This window comes from Cupressus sempervirens, chromosome 8, assembly GCF_028749045.1.
Source record: "Cupressus sempervirens isolate cs-2001-9-10 chromosome 8, ASM2874904v1, whole genome shotgun sequence".
Lineage (NCBI taxonomy): Eukaryota > Viridiplantae > Streptophyta > Pinopsida > Cupressales > Cupressaceae > Cupressus > Cupressus sempervirens.
In genome coordinates this window covers 574,678,321-574,698,895 of record NC_143125.1, presented here as the reverse complement: position 1 = coordinate 574,698,895, position 20,575 = coordinate 574,678,321, and the positions used below count along the sequence as shown (strand labels likewise).

The following is a 20,575-nucleotide window of genomic DNA, read 5'->3' as shown; positions in this document are numbered from 1 at the left end:
CACAATTGTAGTCCTTGGTTCAATGTCTCTAATTCTGCCAGATTTTTGGAAGTCGGTTGAGTAGACATGGCTTTTTTGGCTACCCAATAACTTGAATCATCATTAATGATGTATCCAATACCGATTGTACCTAGGTTAGCTCTAGCGGCACTATCAAAGTTGAGTTTAGCCCATCCTTTTGGAGGAGGTGACCATCTACATTTTTCTCTTGCCTCTTTACTATTCTTCACATAAAATAGAGGAGGATTAATCAAGTTAGACCAATTCTTCTTCATTTACCCATCCCAAATAGAGAAGGAGCCTTCTTTTTTCTAAGCATTCCTAAGATGCGAATTAGTTGTTTCAACTATGCTAGCTTCCATTTTTATTATTAGCTCTTCAAGCTTCAATTCTAAGTTATGGAAAATACATCAATTCCTTTCATTCCATATTTCCCATACTAGTATGGAAGGACAAATGTTCCATAGTTTATTATAAATGCCCTTGGCTAAGTTAGTAGGCCATCCCTTGAGGAGTTCAAAAAAATATTTTGGGAAAAGCGTTGACCACCCTAGCATGTGCCTAAGCCATTCCTAACATCTTTGGGAAAAAAGACAATTAAATAAAGATTATCAATATCTTCACCATTTTCTTTACATAATACACATCTAGATGGACCTTGAAAACCAAGTTTATGTACCCTATTCATAGTCAAAATTCTATTTTGGAAAGCTGGCCATAAAAAGAATCTTTCTTTTGGAAGGCATGTAGAATCCCAACAGAGTTTTAGTGGAATATCCACTTTGTCCCATTTTTGAGAATCTAATAGTACCTTATAACCATTTTTCATGCTATACTTCCCATCATTTGAGGCTACCCAAATAAGTTCATCTTTCCTCTAAGATTGCTTAATCCTCCAATCTTCTAATAACTTTTCATAATCTTTAATCATCTCAACATCCACACCCATTCGATCTGGAGGTTTCCACATCCATTTAGATTCACCATCTAAATTAACCACTACCTTGTAGTCACAAAATTTGTTTCCCCATAGATTAATTAATTTATCCTTGAGATCCTTAGGGAAAAACCTATGTTGTAGAGGGGGGTGCCTATCCCAAGAATCTTTCCAAAATAAGGCATCATCACCCTTGCCTATGTCCCAAGTCAAATAATTAAAAACCAAATGGCAACACTTTATCATAAAGTTCAAACTCTCAGAACCTCTCAGAGGATTCTTCATCCTAAAAATTGATAGGGGAGCATCCATGTTGAGATATTTATTGTATAGAATTTTTTCCCATTTATGCTCTCTTTCCTTATAGAGACACCAAATTAGTTTGGCACCTAGGGTTTCATTTTTCCATTGTAAATTCTTGATCCCTAACCCACCCAAATCCTTAGGTTTGCAAATGGTCTCCCATTTGATGAGCACCAATTTTTTGACTTCTTCACAATCCTTCCAAAGAAAATTCATGAGTTTTGATTCAAATTTAAGGAGGTTCTGCTTCTAGATAAGATGAGATAAGATAGAGGGAATGTTGGAATGGTAGATAAAATTGATTTGATCTTGGTACTTTTTCCTACCTTTGTCAGCCATTTATCCTTCTAGTTACTAAGCTTTGCATCCATGTTTTCCAAGGTATTGCACCATACCTTACTAGATTTCAATCCTTTCTCTAAGGTAATTCCCAAATACTTATTGGGAAATAAACCTTTTTTGTATCTCATGATCTTGCATATTTGATGTTCTATATCAAATCTTGTATTTATAAAATAAATCTCATATTTGAGCTCATTTACTTTCTGTCTCAAGGCTTCCATATAAGCTTTAATGATGCCTTTTAGGCCAAAAGCCTCTTCAACTATACTTTTGCCAAGAAAAATGGTATCGTGTTCATATTGTTGATGAGTAATGTTGGACATATTTCTAGTAATGATAATGCCTAAAATCTTTTGATTCTTATGCACATCAGCCACCACTCTCCAAAATGCCTCTTCCATGATGATGTAAAGTGAGGGAAATAATAAGTCTCTTTGTCTGATACCTCTTGATATATCAAAAAAATCTTCTGACATTCCATTAATGAGGAATGAGATTTTGGGAATGGATATGAATTTGAAAATGAGGTTGATCCATTGATCATAAAACTTGAAAGCTTCAAGAACCTTACATAGGAACCTCCAATCAACCATGTCGTATGCTTTTTGACTATCCAATTTCATGAACATGCATGCCTCTTTGTTCGTACAAGAAGAATGAATTGTCTCTTGAATGGTACTTATGCCAACAAGAATGGATCTACCTGGTAAAAATCTTATTTGTTCCTCCGATATTATCTTAGAAAGAATATACTTAAGTCTATTTGCTAAGATTTTTGAAAAAACTTTGTAAATAGTGTTACAAAGGGTGATTAGTCTGAAGTCTCCTAGGGTCTTAGGTTCTAATTTTTTGGGTATCAAAGTGAGAAAGGAATGATTGGTTTTTGATAAAAGAGAACCCCCATTTCTTGAGGCCTTAATCACTTTCCAAAGATCTATACCTATAATATCCCAACATTTTTTTAAAAAGAAGGCCTAAAAACCATCTAGGCTAGGGGATTTATCCAGATTCATATCAAAGACTACCGTCTTGACCTCTTCCAAGGTGTAGGGTTTATTTAGAACCCTATTATCTTCAGTTGTGACAATTTTTGGGATAACTTTGAGAAGATTAGCTTGCACGATTCTATTTGACCCTTCATAATAGTTTAAAATATTCTATAAGTATTGTACGAAGGTATCCACAATTTCACTTGGTTTATCAGTTAGAATGCCGAAGTGATTTTTGATACATGATATTTTACTCTTTCATCTATTATATAAAGTGGAATTGTGAAAGAATTTCATATTTTGATCCCCTTCATCTAACCATCTCTCTCTCTTGAATTTTGTCTACAAAAAATTTCTTCTTTGAAAAGTATATCCTCTTGCCTTGCTAATAGTTCTTTTTCTAACAATTAGCTATCATTGTGCATACCATTCCTATTTATTTTTGCGTTTAAATCCTTTAATTGCTTTTCTATATCTAATTTTTCTTTGAAGATATTATTGAAGTGTTCCTTATTCCATCTAAGAATTCATTCCATAACCATCTTCATTTTGGCAACAAAAATGAACATCTTTGAACCTTCAAAGTTGTCTTGTGCCCACCATTCTTTAATATTATTGATGAAATTGGGGTCTAAAAACCACATTTTCTCACATTTAAATAGATTCCTAATAGGTTTATGTGACTCTCAAAATTCAAATTTGACAAAAAAATGATCAGACCCAGCAATCGGCAACATAGAGGATTGAAAATTTAGATTATTAATATCCAGGTCACCTTTAATCAAGAACCTATCAAGTTTTCCGACAATGTAAGCAAAATCCTTCCAACTATTATTCCATGTGAAGATCCCATTACTGATTAGAATATCGATCATGTCATGAGAATCACACCATTCTTTGAAGTCTTTGGATGCTTGTGATAATTGTTGATTTCCACCTACTTTTTCATTAATATCTAAAATTTTATTAAAGTCTCCCCCTAATAAAAATAGACTGCCCTTAAGATTATTCATAAATAAGCCAATATCTTCCCAAATTGATTTTCAATCGAGATTGCTAATTGGACCATAGACATTAATGAGAAAAAACTTAAGATCTAATTTTAAACTATGAATACTACCACTAATCCAATTATTATTGATGTTTAGAATATCTATGAAAACCTTACTGGGGTTCCAAAAGATACCTAAACCCCTTGAAGCCCCTATTGACTCTTGAAAAAAAAAAATTCCAGAGACCTAACATTTTATCTAATTTAATTTCTTTCAACTTATTTAATTTAGTTTCTTGAATTAGAACAATATCAGATTCAAAGGATTTAAGGTTACTTTTTAATAACCTTTTTCTACTAGGGGCATTAAGACCACTAACATTCTATGTTGTGATCTTCATTACTCCTTAGGAAGGCACTTCCCCTTCCCATTGTTAAATAACTAATTTATCTTTTGTTGTTCTCTGTTATGCCCTTCTACTTCCCTGAGTTCCTTTAATGATCTTCCTCTTTTACCTTTCACTTTTCCACATATAGGTGATTTAAGACCTTATTGGTTCATGTGAATCCAAAGTTAGTCTAAATTTGTTTCTGAATTCTGAATAGCAGTAATCTTATTACCAGAGTTCTTTTCGATTTCTTCATTTTCTAGTTCTCTTCATATCTGATTTATGAGACCAGAATGCTTCCCTAGATTTTTATCTGATCCCACTTTCTTGTCATTACTCCTACCTTTATCCTTCTGTTCTACGTCTATTCCTTGCTCTTTTATCTGAGATTGGCTCATGTTATTATCCTCATTCTCAATGTTTAATAGATCTCTTCTTAAATCTTCACAAGTGTAGTTGTTCCCACCTAATTTGAGAATTCTCTAAATTAAATTCTCCTTTTGAGCATCAGTGCTTTTATCAATATTCTCAAAGTTAAAAACTTGAACTAATTCATCAGTTAAATGATTAAGGCTATCTTCTTGTAATTTTGATATGCTCAAATTCTCCATTGTTGGATCCAAGATACTATCCTTGCTCAAGAAATCCTAAAATTCCTTTATTAAAAACTTGTTTTCTTTCTTAGTATTCATTTCCTTATCCTTTTGATTTTTGAGTGGGGAAAATGGTGAATTTATTGAGGCAACTGGAGTTTGCAAAAACTTTTATAAGCTATTAGTAACCAGAGTTACTAATTTGTCATCGGGCTCCTATAACTGACAATGCTCCATTTGGCTCTTTTCCTTCTAGATTTTATATTCCTCTTCATTTTTCCCATTTGAATCAAATAAAAAAGAATTCTCTATGTCCTTTAAATTGCCCTATTTATTGTCCTATGTAGCCTCTACTTGCTATAATATTGAAATCACTTTGTGTTTGGCACCTTCACTTATGGGACTTAACTTAAACTCTATAGACTTATTGTTAGATGGGAACTCCATATCCTTATGCTTGGCTGTAGTGGTGTTGAATTTTTCCTTTTCCTTTTCTTTATTTATCAGTTGTTCCTGCAAATACTAAGATTCTCTATCTCCATCATTTTCCCTAATTGTGCCATCTTCTACTATCTTACTCTATCCATGCTACTTTTTTATGCTTTTTTCTTTCCTTTAGATTTATGTTTCTTAATAGAATTAACATCATTTTTCAATTCTAGTTTCTCCTTATGACCAGCCACTATGACTGATTTAAGCTTAACTTTGTCTGCTAGAGAATCATTTGTCCTTCTACTAACCATGCCTTCTATGCAAAATGGTTCTGTCTAGAACTCAAACTTCTCATGAGAAGTTGCAAAGATGTACTGATCTAGATTCCTTTGACTCCTTCTCTTTCTCATGATTCTCATCTATGGGAATTTACTATTGAAATCTGAAGTGAGAGGTAGAGTCTTGAATCTGATTTTATTATTGTCTTCTAATCTTATAATCTTTGATATTTTACCTTCATAGATTTGCATTTTTAGATCATATGTAGCTTTGTTAGTTATTACTTTCCTTTGCATCTGTGTTGATTGATTAAACTTGGTTTTGATGAGCATTTTCACATTGTTGTAACACTAAAAGGTGGAGTCAATACCAATAAGCTCTTTAAGAAAAAATCCTATAGACCTAAGTATCTCTATTTAGAGAAGCTCTGGAGGTAAAGATTGGATATTAAACCAAGTTGGAATTCTAAAATCTAACCCTTCTACTCTAAAATCATGGGATCATTCTACAAATTTAACAACATGATCTTTAAAGAAATACTCAAATACTGAAATAAACTCTTTCTTAACAGAATCATCCAAGCAATGCAAATAAAGAATCATATCTAAAAATTGAGATATACCTACCTTTTCATCACAATTTTCTTCTAACCAATTAGAGAGAAGGGGAAAATCTTTTTGAGGACCATTCCAAACCACCGAAATTCCTCCCTTTTGACATTCAAGCCAAGTATCTTCGACTTCCTCGTTGGAAATAATTATAGTGTTATCTATAGATTTTGCTGAGGACCGTGGAGCATGATAACTCTTAGGGTTTGGTGGAGAAAGGGCAGTCACAATTGCATGATGATAATGAGGGGGGGTGTATGAACTTAGGGCAGTAGTATAAGATGAAGGATGAAACCTAAACCTATCAAAATGAAGTGATTCAAAAGATGGATGAAATTTTAAACCTACTAGTTTTGGGGTCATTTTAGGAGAATGACAATGGGCATACTTAGTCAAATTAAAAACCCTAAATTGACTTTCCAAGCCATCAATGGTAAAGAACGCATGAGGTCTAGAGCTACCAAATAGATTTGAGAAATTAGGAGTAATTTTGGTCACAGATCTCTACCCTTTTAATGCCTTTTGCTGCAAGCATGCCCCTTGTTGACTTTGATGGCTCTGATACTATTTTTCTTCAAATTTCTCTAGGATGAATAAGTTCATTGAAAATTACCATTCGAACGAGGCAACCTAGGGTTCTTACTTCTATTTCTCTGATAATATGACTACCCTACCTTTTTCATTGTTCTATAGGAGTTTTCCATTTTTAATTATTATTATTATAAATAGAGTTTTATTATTATTCAGAAAACTAGTTTTTATCTCCTTCATGAAGCTGATTTTGATGCAAAGGTGGAAGAAATTGATGATAAGACCCAGTTTCCTAAGGAAGAGATAATGCTGGTGAACTTATGAATTATTGGAGATAATGAGGAGATACAATTTAATGTAAAAATTGAAGTTAAGGATACAAATAACTCCCTTCCCAATGTTTAGAGGAGGATGAAAGAGTTTTAAGAAGAATTACTCTAATACGCTTAACAAAATTAATGAACAGATTGATGACCTAAATAAAATGTTCAAATCTATGGTCACTAGTCTTGAATTGGGAGTTGTAGTGTCTTCCATTTGCAAATTTTTAAAAGAGATGATGAGAAAGGCTATTTTTCAGTTCATCAATGGGGAAATGCAACTCAAAAATATATGGATAGATATAGTTCTTCCATGTGGCATGGATTTCTATCAGAAATATAATTGGAGTATGATCATTTATAATGGCAATAACCATAATGAAAAATTTAGATTGTTTGATTTTCCTCATTATTGATGCATCCATAAGAATTACTCATTGAAGGGTGATGGCATAATAGGATGGAATATTCCAGTTAGAACACTTAATTAGATTGTAATAGATAGATTTGGGTGAATTCATTTCAACTCTTCAATGATAATCCTTTTATGCCACATTTTCATTGGACATTTGGAATTAAGGGTTTTACTTATGTCACAATGTGCAATGGCTTGTTTTGTGACTCAATTACAACATAACATTTGGATTTTTATTTCTTGCTTTTAAAACTTATTTATTGTGTATGATAATTGCGTACTCCATTCTTTTTTCATAGAAGATGTCATCAATCATTCTCTTTATTATCCATCTATATATTGATGGGAAACTTCATCAATTGATGATATATTCTACCCATTGTATATTATTAGTTTATGGAAGTTCATGATCTATTTATTTAGCTTTTCCATTTTTCTTTTTATAGTGCCTTAAACTCAACCAATAGTTAATGTACAATCTATTCAATTTATATATTATGATTGATTGCTGATTTGACATGCATGACTACTTTGTTGCTTCCACTTTTATAATTGAATTTCATAGAATATAAGAAAACTATTGAAATTATAATGTTTCACGATAAATTGCATTGGTGGAAAGACTGGGCAAGAAAAGAGTTATTTCCACGACTTCAAAAATATTAATTTTGTGTCATTTGCATTCTACCAATTCTAACATAAGAAAGAGAATAGAGGAAAAAATTAAATGAACGCAATCGAAATTAGAATACACCAATTTTTTTATTTTGTTTAAATATGAAATAATTTTTTGACAGAAAAATAGTTCTATTGGCTAAATTATTTAAATGAATATTAAAAAATAAAAAATAAAAAGGATTAAAAATAACAGAAAATATTTAATTTGAGCACGCCCGCCTGAACTGAACAATTAAGTTGCCATTCATCCTTTAGTTTACTTTATATATTAAACCTTTATATCTAATAATTTATAAAATGTACTGACATGTTCATATTTGGTTTCCTTGATACAAGTGAACCTGAAATTCTTTTATTCTATAGATTCGCTATCGAATTTCATTAAATAGCGAATCGGGCTATACTCAAAGCCTTAAATATGAAACTAAAAGCAGAGCTTCTTTATACACCTGCGAATATTTCCAAGTACTTAGTCCTCTCAGTATTTTCCTTAGGGACCTGAGTGTATTGCCTGAAGTGCGAGTATATGAATGGCTTGTAACGCCTTGGATTCTCCTCGTCCACAAGCTCCTCTGGCGCCCAGATTTTCACGTCCTCTTGAAACCCAGAAAATATTCCAAATGAAATGCGGTCTTTACAGCCTTTGTAAACAACACGGTGCTCTGCGCTGCGGTATATCCCGTTACTCCACGCCTGCAAACATTCAACCCTAATTTTGTTCAAACCCAAATCTTAAAACAGAATATTAATTTTAGTCAGACAGAGAAATTAGTTGTTACCCTAAGCGAGTCCCCAACATTAACAACAAATGAATGAGGGAAAGGTTTCACGTTGAACCACTCGCCCTCCTCAGATCGAATCTGAAGGCCTCCAACATCATCCTGGTAAAGAACCGTAAGCAAGTTCAAATCTGTATGAGGGGTAAGCGCTTCCTGCCCCATCGATATATCAGTCGATGGGTAGCCGTTTATACGCAACACTGCACCGCGCTTTTCAAAGTGAGTGTGGTAAAAAGTGGTGGCATCCAATCCCAGGCTTGCAATGATCATTTTTGTGATTACCCTTTCAAGATTAGATACTGACAAAGAGTATTTTGCCATCGTTTCGCTGCAAAAAATTCTAACTATAAGAGGGAGAAAAATGAATTAGAATTAAGTGGGGAAAAAGTTTAATTAGCATACCAGAAAATTGGGTTTCCTTGTGGAGATATCTGTTCATATATTTGGGCAATGGAAGTCGCATTTGTTGGGTCTGGAAGGCGAAATGCCTCAAAATTTGGACGTCGGAAATAAGTGTCGGACGAATTACCTGTTGTCGAGAGTCTCTCTTTGAGCTCGGTTGGCAGGGACAATATATCTCGGCAAACACTCTCAGCCATTTTCACAAGATCGGATGGAATTCCATGGTTGACAACCTGGAAAAATCCCCACTCCTTGCAGGCCTTTCTCAGTTTGGCGAGGACTGGATGATCTCGAAGATGGGTCAGATCTTGACCGTCCAAGTCGTGTGGAAAGCTGGAAATGTCGATCACGGGGAGATCGACTTCAGACACGGTGGGTTCAAGAGAAGAAGGCATTGTGTCTCTTTCTGCAATGGCACACGATACAATGAGAAATGTTGTACGACTTATATCGAAGTTTCACCATTAAATAACGTCTTGCAGAAGCGGAATATTTAGAGCTCGGTTGGAGGTATTGTTAGTCTTATTAGCAAAACTCCAGTGTTGAATATCTAGACGTACTTTTCGAGACGGGGAAAAAGAGATTATCTCTAAGCAATTGATTTAAAAATATGTTTCGCGTCTTGTCGCTGACCACGGGATAGAAAGATTAGTCATTAAATTAGTTAAGAATATATATATATATACTTTTCAACATCGAGGCTATAATAATTATGAAAAATGGACCTGGTGACGAAAGCAATGACGAATTGTAAAAAAATAGATCCTCGGGATGGCGTAACGAAGTAGACATGTTGTAGAGATGAGAGTCTATTTGAATGTTTTTTCAATAATTTATTATTATGATTTAGGCAAGGGATTGGTTTCTAAACCTTTCTCATTATGCATGTGCCTATGGTCATTCAGGGCTCCTCCTAAGCCCTGGCTTCGATGGGCTGGAAATCAACATATGGTTGTCTCCCCTGTTTGCCATTTTGGTGCTCAGCATTTTTTCAAACAAGGAACTCCAAAGGACCTCTTTTCTGGGTCACCATGAGTTTCAGGACCTGAGAAGATATGCAAGTACAATACCACCTTGTCCATTCAGACCGGCAGAATTTTGACCTTCTACTTTCTTCCATCCCTGTTCACTTAGTTAATTGGAGGTGGTTTCTTGGCACTCCTTTTTCTAATTACAAGCCAAGTTTGGGCTACAGATAGCTTTCGCCTCATCTTCCCATAGTTGATACGCTAAACCATAGATGGCATTTGCAATCTTCCCTTTCTCAATAGAGAAAATGCTTTGACACCATATGGAATGCTATAACTGAACCCAAAATTGCGCATTTTGCTTGGTGCCTAGCCTTCTAAGGTCTTCCCCTGGGACCTCGGCTCAAACACATTGGGGTTCCTGAGTCTAGATGCCCCTTTTGTGGGCAACCAGAGTCTTTCTTCCATATTTTTTGGTTATACAAGCGTGCTCAGAATTATTGGCACTGGATTCATGATTTTTTCAAGCCATTTAGACCTGAGTCTTTCTTTTGGCATATGATTTTACTACGCGACTCTCCCAGATTTCTTCGGAAGTTCACCCAGATTTGGCATACCTTCAAGCTAGAGATCCTATTTTCTCTGTGGAAATATAGGAATGTTGTTCTTTTCACACACGTCTTTTTGGATGTTAACATTGCTATGTATACTAAGGCATGCATTTGTAATAATGTAATTATGTAGATTCAAGTGCAAGCTAATAAAGTTGCACTTGAAGTTTCTCACCTGCAGGAGTTGCTCAATCACTAGGACAATGCTCCTTGTTCTATCACTAGAGTTCCTCCAGATGCCTCAATGAAGACCTCGATGCCCCATGGCTACCATCCTCGACACCACTCCTCTGGCCACCACTCGCACACCTTGCACTCTCAAGCTTCCCCCCACTGCTCTCCTAGTAGTGGTGATGGTGGATGGAGTTGCCACTCAGCTTACCCATCTCGTGGTGGTGCTGGTTGGTCCTTGGCTCCTCCTCCTGGTTTTCATCATGTGCACTAAGGGAAGTGGCCTCGCCTGGACCTGGCAATTTCTCCTTCGTGGCCAGAGGTTAAATATGTGAAGGTTTCCACTGTTGTTGCTATTGGTGATGATGGCTAGACTATTCTCAACCTACTCCCCAATCCTAAAGATGATTGGGGTTTTCAAGATAAAGATGATCCACCACCCTTGGCTAGCACTGCTTTGGCAGCCTAAGGATGCCTTATATGTTTTTTCTCGATGAATAGTTTCTGATTCTGGCTGTGGTTGTGTTTTTAGTTTGACTTCAGCCGATTGAACTCTTTCATGGGGTGATCTTGTATCCCTTGACCCCTTTTTTGTGAATTGTAAACTAAGTATATTTTATTAATAGAAAAGGTAACTATTCATGAAAAATAATTTATTATTATATTTTTTTAATTATGTTTTTTTTTAGTGGTTTGCTATTAAGTGATGTGTATAAAAGTACAAGTTTGTCACACTTGCAGCCTCAGAAGCAGTTACTATTGAAAGGCTTCTATGTTGTGATATTCCTATAAGGATTTTACTATGTAGTTTTTGAGTCAAACTCATTGATGCATATTTTATGAGTAGTCATTCAACATGAATCCATCTTTCATGATAATAAATGGAACATTGAACACTCATTGGATCTAGGTGATGCTCATCGAGGTGAAGCATCGTGACTTCCATTTGAAAAGTAGTCAATCAAATAGTTTTAGTTCGAAACCATGTGAAATAATGTGTACCCTAAGTCACCTATATTATTTGGCTAAAACAATAGCAAGACTATTATTTACCTTTGAACTCTTAAGTTATTTAGCCTAAGCCAATAGAATATTTTGATATCACATAACTTAGATAGCCATTGATTCAACCATTTATATGTATCACATTTTTCATCTTTTCATTCACAACTTATGACATTTTTTGGGATAATTTTATAATCATATAAAAGATGACATATTTTTAGACACTTATTTTATCTCCACTCATTTTCTTACATGATTTATAATAAACTTAATCTTAAATTCACAAACTATATCACATGTACTTATACACTAAGATAATTATATTCTTATGTATTAAAATGTTTCTTGCAAATACAAATGGATTAATTGAAATTTAGTACTATATATTCATTATAATGTCATTTATGATTGCCTTTTTTAATGAAATGGTTAATCATGAAAATAAATTCCATGTCAATTATGGATGATGTGCAAAGAAAATTAATCATGGAAATCTCTTGAAATGAATAGCATATAAGGAAACAACCATGTGCAACTCTCGTTTATGATCTTCCATGCTCTGTAGGGCCCTCGCCCTCCCCCAGATCTGGTGCCAGCCTATCCAGATATGTTTCTAGTATTATTTGTCAAATCACAAGCCATGGAGGTAAGGCCGAGTCTCATGCTGGAATTTTTTGGTTGCTTGATAGTTTTGATGATTTGGTCTTCTTGCCCCCCCCCCCCCCCCTTTCCCCCCCCTGTCACCAAGGGACCATCTATTGGTGTGGACTCCAAGGAAATTGCAATCTAGAAGCTAGATTGGAAAGGGTTGTCATGGGTTCTAAAACACCTTTGGAACATGGGGAACTTCTAATAGTTGTATTAAGATTAGAAAGACCTGATATTTAATGAGATTTGACCACTAGACTTGGTGGTTGACTCAAAATCCTTTGGGCTCTCTTTGAGTCTGGTTGGCAAGTTTGTGTCTTTCAGACCTAATATGGATATGGTGAGGAAGTGGTGCTTCGATAAATTGAGGTTGGTGGGATATATGACTGTTTCAGCAATGTTATGATCTCTCTTTCTTTCTAACCTCACAACCAAAGATGATAGGAACACCATTCTAGTAGGATCCTTGCACTATGGTAAGCGCTTTTTAGTGCTAGAGAAAAGGAGATCTGGATTTAATCCAAGCCTAGACCTGCACAGGTTAACTCCAATATGGGTCTGATTATTGGAACTCCCCTTGGAATTCTCAGACGAGAAATTTTCATATGGATTGGGGATTCTTTTAGGTACTTTATAAAATATGACATCACCACTAGTATCAAAGTTAGACTAGTTTTTGCTAGATTCTATGTGAATGTAACTATGGTGACTAGTTTTTGCTAGATTCTATGTGAATGTAACTATGGTGAATAAACCTTTGCCAACCTTAATGGCTCTAAAATCGAAATGGGTTACTTGTTCTGAACCCATCTTATATGAGAATTTTGTCCCCTTCTCCTAGAAATACAATATTTTCAAGCACCTAGTTGTTGACTGTAAACTCTCCCTCAATAATGAGAAGCTAAAGGAAAATATCTGCTTCATTGGAATGGTTGAAGTTCAATGCTTAATGGAAACCATGACAAGGTGTTGGGATAACACAAAATCACATATAACCCTTGAGAAGGTTTTAGATATAGGTTTCAAGTCCCCTCAACCTATTCCAAGGAAAGATGGTCCCCAAAACAAGGATGAAGGGTTGGCCAAGGAAACTAAGTTGCAGATGTGTCATGATGCTCAGGTTAAGAACCACCTTGAGTATAAGCAAAATCACTTGGATGTATCGACTACTATGTTCTTAAAGATAATAGAAAAAGGTTTAATGAGTCATTAGGAAGGGGAGATTCTGTCAATTCAGACTACTACAGTTACATCTCAAGTGGTGGGGCTAGAGAATAGTTTCATGGAACTATTTGAAGAGGTTGAGAAAACTCATATGAATTTGGATCCTTCCTAAAATTCCTCTGGAAGGGAGAAAAAACTTTTCCTAGTTGGGCAGTACCATAGTGTTGTCCACCTTGGGTATTTTTGAGGTTTATTCATTGAACCCGATGTCTTTGAGCTCATAATAGGTGACAGATACCCTAGAGAGTTTTGTTAGATGGACTATACCCAAGAGAAAATTGAGAGGTGTTGGTCCAGTAGTGAAAGCTGCTAGACCACCTGCCAAGACCCTTGGCTAGATGGATGTAGTGAGGGATACACCTTAGGACAATAATTAAGACCCTAGAGGAGTAACGAAAGGATAAAAAATGAGATTTATTTCTTAGATTGTGAAGGGGTCTAATATCCCCAATAAGTAGCATGAAGTCAAATAAAAGAACTTGAAATTTAAATCTAATATAATTATTTTGGAAGAGGTTAAAAAAATGAATCAAACATTTTCTAAAGTTGTTGAGTATGTGTGGGTGGGAGAAAAATTCTCTTACAGCAACACCATTGTAGCTTCAAGGGGCATAGCTATGATTTGGAACTATGATAATGTTATGGGTTGGGAGATCCATCTAAAGTCTCATTTTTCTATTGTTGGTTTTGTTTCCAAAACCAATAGATGCAATATGTTTAATTTTTATGCCCCCTAATACTTAGAATGTGAGACTTACAACATGGGAGGAGGTGACTGATATATCTAACTTGATGAGGAATGAAAATATGTTGTGTATGGATGATTTTAATACCCCTCAGAGAAGATGGGGCACCCAGATGACTTCTTTGAAAGCATTTATGATTTGATAGATTTCCTAGCACAAAACGACCTCCTTTATATTGATCTCTAGGGAGTCTCTTTTAACTGGTTGAACAATGGGATGGGGAATAATCTTATCCAGGTTTGGTTAAACTATACTCTAATCTCTACTAATTGGGACATAAGTACCAAACTGATGGATTATCCTAGGACCATCTTTGATCATTTCATGCTTCTTTTTTCTTGCCATGTGACTCAAAAGGTCAGAATAGGACCTTTTAGATATGAAATAATGTGGCACTCACATTTGATGTTCAATGGTTGTATCTCTTGATGGTGGAATCTCCAAGTTTAGGGTTCAACAATGTTTTGCATTGATAGGAAGTCAGAAAGGATATGAATGAAGATTAGAGGGTGGATTAAATCATCTTTTAGTAATATTTTTAAGGAATAGAAGGAGACTAAAAGAAAAGTAGAGAAGTTACAAAGTAACATGGCTAGTGGCAATTTATCTTATGAAGCTAAACATGAAGAACTAGCCTATTGTGACCAAAGGAAGATGATATTGGGGAGGGAGGAAATTTTATTGAATGAGTGGCTAGCCAAGGGTGACATAAATACTTATTTTTTCTATAGGATAGCTTCAAGAAGAGAAAAAATAGGAATGCCATAAGCAATATGGTTGATAAAACTAGCCACAAGATGTTGAATGTGGATGAGATAAAGGAATGAGTGACAAACTAATTTAACATATTTTATAATCCTCTCCAATCCAACATAGATATTAATACTTAGGTTGCATTATTGTGGCTTGTGAACCTAGTTATTGATGAAAAAATGAACAAAGACCTAACTAGGAAAGTTACTAAGGAGGAATATTTTAAGTTGTTTTTTCTATGGGCCCATATATAGCCTCAAGACCAAATGGTTTTCCCCTAGCATATTTCTAGTATTTTTGGTAACTTGTCAAGTATGATGTTACCTACACTGCTTGGAATTTTTTTAGAACAAGAAAGTTGCTGAGAGAACTGAACTAGTACTCTATTGTTCTAATACCAAAAATTGATGAACTAAAGAAGCTAGAGGAAATTAGGCCTAGAAGTCTATGCAAGAAAATTTATAAGATCCTATAAATTTTTATGGTTAACCGCATTAAACCCCTATTAGATAAATTCATTGGCCTCTATCAAAATTGATGTGTCCCAGGTAGAGAGATTCTAGATATGGTGATTAGCTCCCATGAGGTGATTCACTCCATGGAGAAATTTGGGAACTTAGGTATAACTCTAATACTTGATATTTCTAAGGCATATGATAAGTTGAGGAGGAAGTTTTTATTTGAAATTGTCATCAAGAAAGAATTTCGAGAAATTTTTGTAACAATAGTTTAGCAAGCAGTCAACATGGTCTAGTTTTCTATCCTTCTCAATGGCACCCTAGGAACTTATATTCACCTCTCGCTAAGGTCTTTGACAAGAGGAACCCCTATCACCTTACTTATTCATCATTTTTGTGGAACTATTAGAAAGAAACATAATGGATTTAGCTTGTCAGGGTAAAATAAGAGGTATAAGATTTTTTCCCTCTCTCCTACCATAGGTACTAGAACAATTTATTAATGATATGTTCATTTATTCTACCTCTTCAATTCATAAAGTATAGGAATCATAAATATTTCTCAATTATTATGAGGAGGTTTGGGGAAATGAATAAACTGTACAAGAAATGTAAGGTGAACTTCTTCAATACAGAAAGGGACCTTTGGCAAAAAGTGATCAGAATACTTGATTTCTAGGAAGCTAATTTATCGGATACCTATCTTCATCTCCCAATCATGGTTAAAGAGGTAACATCCTTTTACTAGAATCGGCTGGCTAAACATATATAGGGAAACATTGTGCCCTAGAAAGGCAAGATCTTGAGCAATGTGGAGAAAATCCAACTCCTCTCTACATCTTTATAGGGTTCCTAGTGTATTTTCTATCCCTTTTCAAACTCCCAAGTAGATATAAGGACATTATTGAGAAAATTCAAAAGAATTTTCTCTAGTCTGGGACATAGGAGAAGAGAAGGTTAAGTCTTGCTAGTAGGGATAAATCTACAAGCTCAAGCCTATGGGTGGTTTGAACATTAGAATGATCAATAATTTGAATAGAGCCCTATTATTTAAGGTGTGATGTAGACTGGTGAACACCTTGGGTAATTGGTGCACTATTGTTTGTGTTAAATATTTAAGGGAAGACTTGTTCTACTGTCATTTCTATAGTAGTAGTCTTCCCTCAGGGTCTAGAATTTGGAATAACAAATTACACAATTTTTTTATGAAGAATGACCTAAAATGGGTGTTAGGGGATAGAGCTACCATTGACTTTTGGGAGGACCACTAGGTTGATGAAGGCCCCCTTATTGATTCTAAATTCTATCTCTCTAGGGAATATGCTTCAACCACTTTGGATGTCTAGCATAGAACTATATCACCCTCGATTACTAGTGGAGGATATTAGACACTCGTGACAATCCTACAGAGACTAGATAGCTCAAAGAATTATTGGAAACCATTTAGAAATGTTGTATCCCCATAGCCCCTATGGAATATTTCCTATTCTGGATCCTATCTTCCTCAAGGAGAATTCACTATTAAATCATGTTAATCATCTTACACTTGTTTTATTGAGGGTGGTGATGCACCAAAGGATTAGAAGCATGTTTGGCATCTATGGATCCTTCCTAAAATCAAGTTTTTTAGGTGGACAACTTTGAATGGGAGCATCTTGACCATTAGTAGTCTCCAAAAAGATGCTTCTAGCTCAAAAATTGTTATGTTCTTTGCAGTAATATTGAATAATTCATCCCCCCACCTACACATCTATTGCCCCTACTCCAAGGTAATCTATAGTGAGATTCTCTCTGAATGGGAGGTTTAGTGGTGATTTTACAAAGAACTACATTTGTTTATGGATTGGAAAGGCCCATTCCACCACCCATTTTTACAATCCTTCTAGAAGATCACGTTCCCTTTCATGTTCTAGTAGGTTTTGAAGGAATGGAACAACCACATATTTTGGGATAAGTAAATCCCCCCATTGGTGGTTGTGATCTAACTGATGAAGCTTTGGAAGAAATGTAGTGATATTTGGCATTGGAAACATCTAGTGAACCCCCAAGTGACTATGATACTAAATAGGCCAACTAATGGGACCTTAGCTAGAGGGTGAAAAAATTTGACAATTCCAACGTCAACGCCGAAAGCAACATGGTGTGACAACCTTGGCCAACCTCGTGGATGAAGCTAATTTTTTTTGGCACTATCATTGAGGAAAGGAGTGTGGTTTCTGGGGTTATCTGTGATGCAATAGGAAGGGTTATTGTCACCTATTAAAGAAATTGTGGAAGGGGACCAAATAACAAAAAAGTAGCCTTGGTTATTTTTTGAGGCATAAGGATAGCAGAAGAAATATTAATTAAAATGTTAGCTATTGAAGGATATTCTATGCTACTTATTAAAGCTATGAAAGGTGATGAAAATAGAAATTTGAAGACTTTATCAATTATCTAAGAAATACACACCTTAATGAGTGGACTTCAGAAGTCCATTGTGGACCATGTCTATCGGGAAGGAAACAAAATGGAAGATGACATGGAAAAGATAGGACATAGTTTTAATGGGATGCAAAAATGGGATGATGTTAGCTAGATCCCACTATCCACCCAACTCCACATGGATAGTGAAAGATAAAAAATCAATGCAGTATGACAAGTTCTAATAGGTGGCAAGTCTTCATTATGCCAGGAGGGTGAAATTCAATATGGGTTAACATCTTAATGATATTAATGAAAGGGAGGGTTTTAATATTATAATCCTTTATGGAATGCCCACCAAAAACATTTATGATAAAGGCAAAAAGATGACCTCAAAGGATCTTGTCAGAGGAAAGCAACCATGAAGGATGGACATACTAGAAGGTCATAATTGCAAATTATTAGTGCAACATAAAATGGGATGGTGGTACAAATGGCATTCCATAAGCACAATGGGGAAGGTACCCTTCATACATGTAGAAAGAGGGTGGCATGAGGAAAGCATGATACCTTATGATCCTAATATGATGATTGATTAAGATAATAAGGTCATTCACTATGATAAAGACTCAAAAATCTCCCTTATTCAAGCTCCTACCTACAATAGGGGCATGTCAATGTATACTGAGTCTTTTGTGACTGATATTGGGAATGGAGCCATGGATGTGAACTCTAAACATATTGAGATGAACAAGATTAAGGACTGCATTAGGGGTGATCCCACAATACTAGGTGCCACTTTTGTGGCATGAACAAAATAAAAAATGAATAGAAATTTCTAATTTCCAATTTTCAATTTTTTACACGAACATTAAGGAAATGTTTGTGTGAACATTCCCCACATTTATGTTTGCGTGAACATAAATCAATATTAATAAGCATGTTCGTGCAAGCATAAGTGCAATAAATGTTTGCACAAACATACAAAAGTTACTATTTTCATCATAAAATTACCATTTTTTGAAAACATATGTTCGTGCGAACATGTAAATATGTTTGGGCGAACATATGTTTTTAAAAAAATTTGCTATTTTCTTTAAAAAATTAAAAATAGGTGTTTTGATCCTCAAAATTAGGATCAAATGATCTCCTACTATAAATTAATAAATCTCAAATTTTGCGTCTTGAAGCAAGCTTTCCACCAACTATAATTTTAATAGGTATTATATTCATTAAGAATTTCAAAATTGAGTCTAACTCATTATAGGTTTACTAATGATTGAACATCAACTGAATTTGACACTTCAGGAAAAATTGTGAATTAGGTAAAAAAAATTGAAAAATATCTAGGAAATAGGTTACTGAGATAGCTTTCTATTAAAAAGAGAAAATTTGAGTTATGATATATTGAGTTTAAGTTATCCTAGTCAAAATGAACCTATGCTTGAATTATGATTGATGTCACTTCAAACCTTCATAAACTATACAAAATTCAGCCAAATTGAATCAAACCAAATGCATCCTCTAGATATTGATGTTACAAATCCAACAATGAAAGAATTTCCTCATTATCATTTCTAGAAAAAAAAAATTAGGCTTGTCAAGTGGAGTGTCACTCTTTAAAACTTTTGACTTTTTTTATGTACAACTTTTTGAAGAGAAAAAAATTGACTTAAATAAATTTTTTTAAGAATTAAAAAATATGATTAAAAAGTAGGAATAGAGTACTAAAAATCACTATTTTACATCATCTTCAAATTATTCATATTTTTAGAGATATAGTCACTTGAATGTGAGGTTGGTTTCAAAAATATTGATTTCAATGTCAAAATTGGTCAAAAACTGGAACCCATTATTGTGGGATCACCCTTAGGAATAGTAAAGCAGCATGGGATTGTTTTAGGGAAGGAGGCCTTTTGCTCTTCATGGAGTGTATTGAAGTGTTTTATGAACATGTGTCCATGTAATTTGTGGACTCTTGGGTTAAGAAGAAGGTGAAGCTTAATGGGATTTCTTTTGAAATTAGGGATGAACTCATTACACATGTCGGTGACTTATCTCTCAAAAGAAAAAGTTAGCATAACAAACCTAGAGTTTGGAATGAGGTGACCTTGTAGACATTCTTTTACATTAAGGAGGAACCAATGCACACTCATGGTAGCCTTTCCAAGGAGGATTTTCTTGAGCCCTAGGATATTTTTTGCTATTCTATCATGTGATACATCACACTCGAAGATTGCTTCAAGGTGCTTTACTATTACCACTTTCCCATTTTAAGCCATTTCAAAAATAATGATTTGATCTCCTTCCCACATCTCATTGTCCATTCTATGGAATATATATTTTTTAACATCCAAAAGAAGAGGGAAGAAGGGAGACCTTTTTACATTCTTCAGTAGGCCTTTATGTTCAAGCTCAACAAATTCCACCAAGCCCTCAACCCACCCCTTATTGTGAACCCCCTTTCCACTTCTACCTCTAAGGTTTCCAACAACCCAAGCCTTGGGCTAGCCAAAATATTTGTCAAAAATTCCCTTGGTACTGGGAAGGATGTTAGTTTTATTGACTCAAATAAGGATAATGGTAAAAGCAATAAAGTC

At 34.8% G+C, this 20,575-nt stretch overlaps 1 protein-coding gene across 1 annotated transcript; it reads right to left on the bottom strand.

Moving 5' to 3' along the window:
• Positions 1–8,248: 8,248 nt before the first annotated feature.
• On the bottom strand, positions 8,249–9,404 carry LOC149543703 (C4-beta,C20-epoxidase-like). The gene is made up of 3 exons (XM_089796317.1): positions 8,989–9,404; positions 8,587–8,914; positions 8,249–8,500 (listed from the first exon to the last, which is right to left on the bottom strand). Exons 1-3 carry the CDS (start codon positions 9,381–9,383, stop codon positions 8,249–8,251), a joined length of 975 nt encoding a protein of 324 aa, XP_089652443.1. The 5' UTR covers positions 9,384–9,404.
• Positions 9,405–20,575: the final 11,171 nt, after the last annotated feature.

Excerpts from the sequence above, each read along its gene's own strand:
- LOC149543703 (XM_089796317.1), bottom strand. The coding sequence starts at position 9,383 with ATGCCTTCTTCTCTTGAACCCACCGTGTCTGAAGTCGATCTCCCCGTG. Across the intron at positions 8,915-8,988 it reads CAAGGAAACCCAATTTTCTG|CGAAACGATGGCAAAATACT; the intron begins GTATGCTAATTA and ends AATTTTTTGCAG. Across the intron at positions 8,501-8,586 it reads ATGTTGGGGACTCGCTTAGG|GCGTGGAGTAACGGGATATA; the intron begins GTAACAACTAAT and ends GAATGTTTGCAG.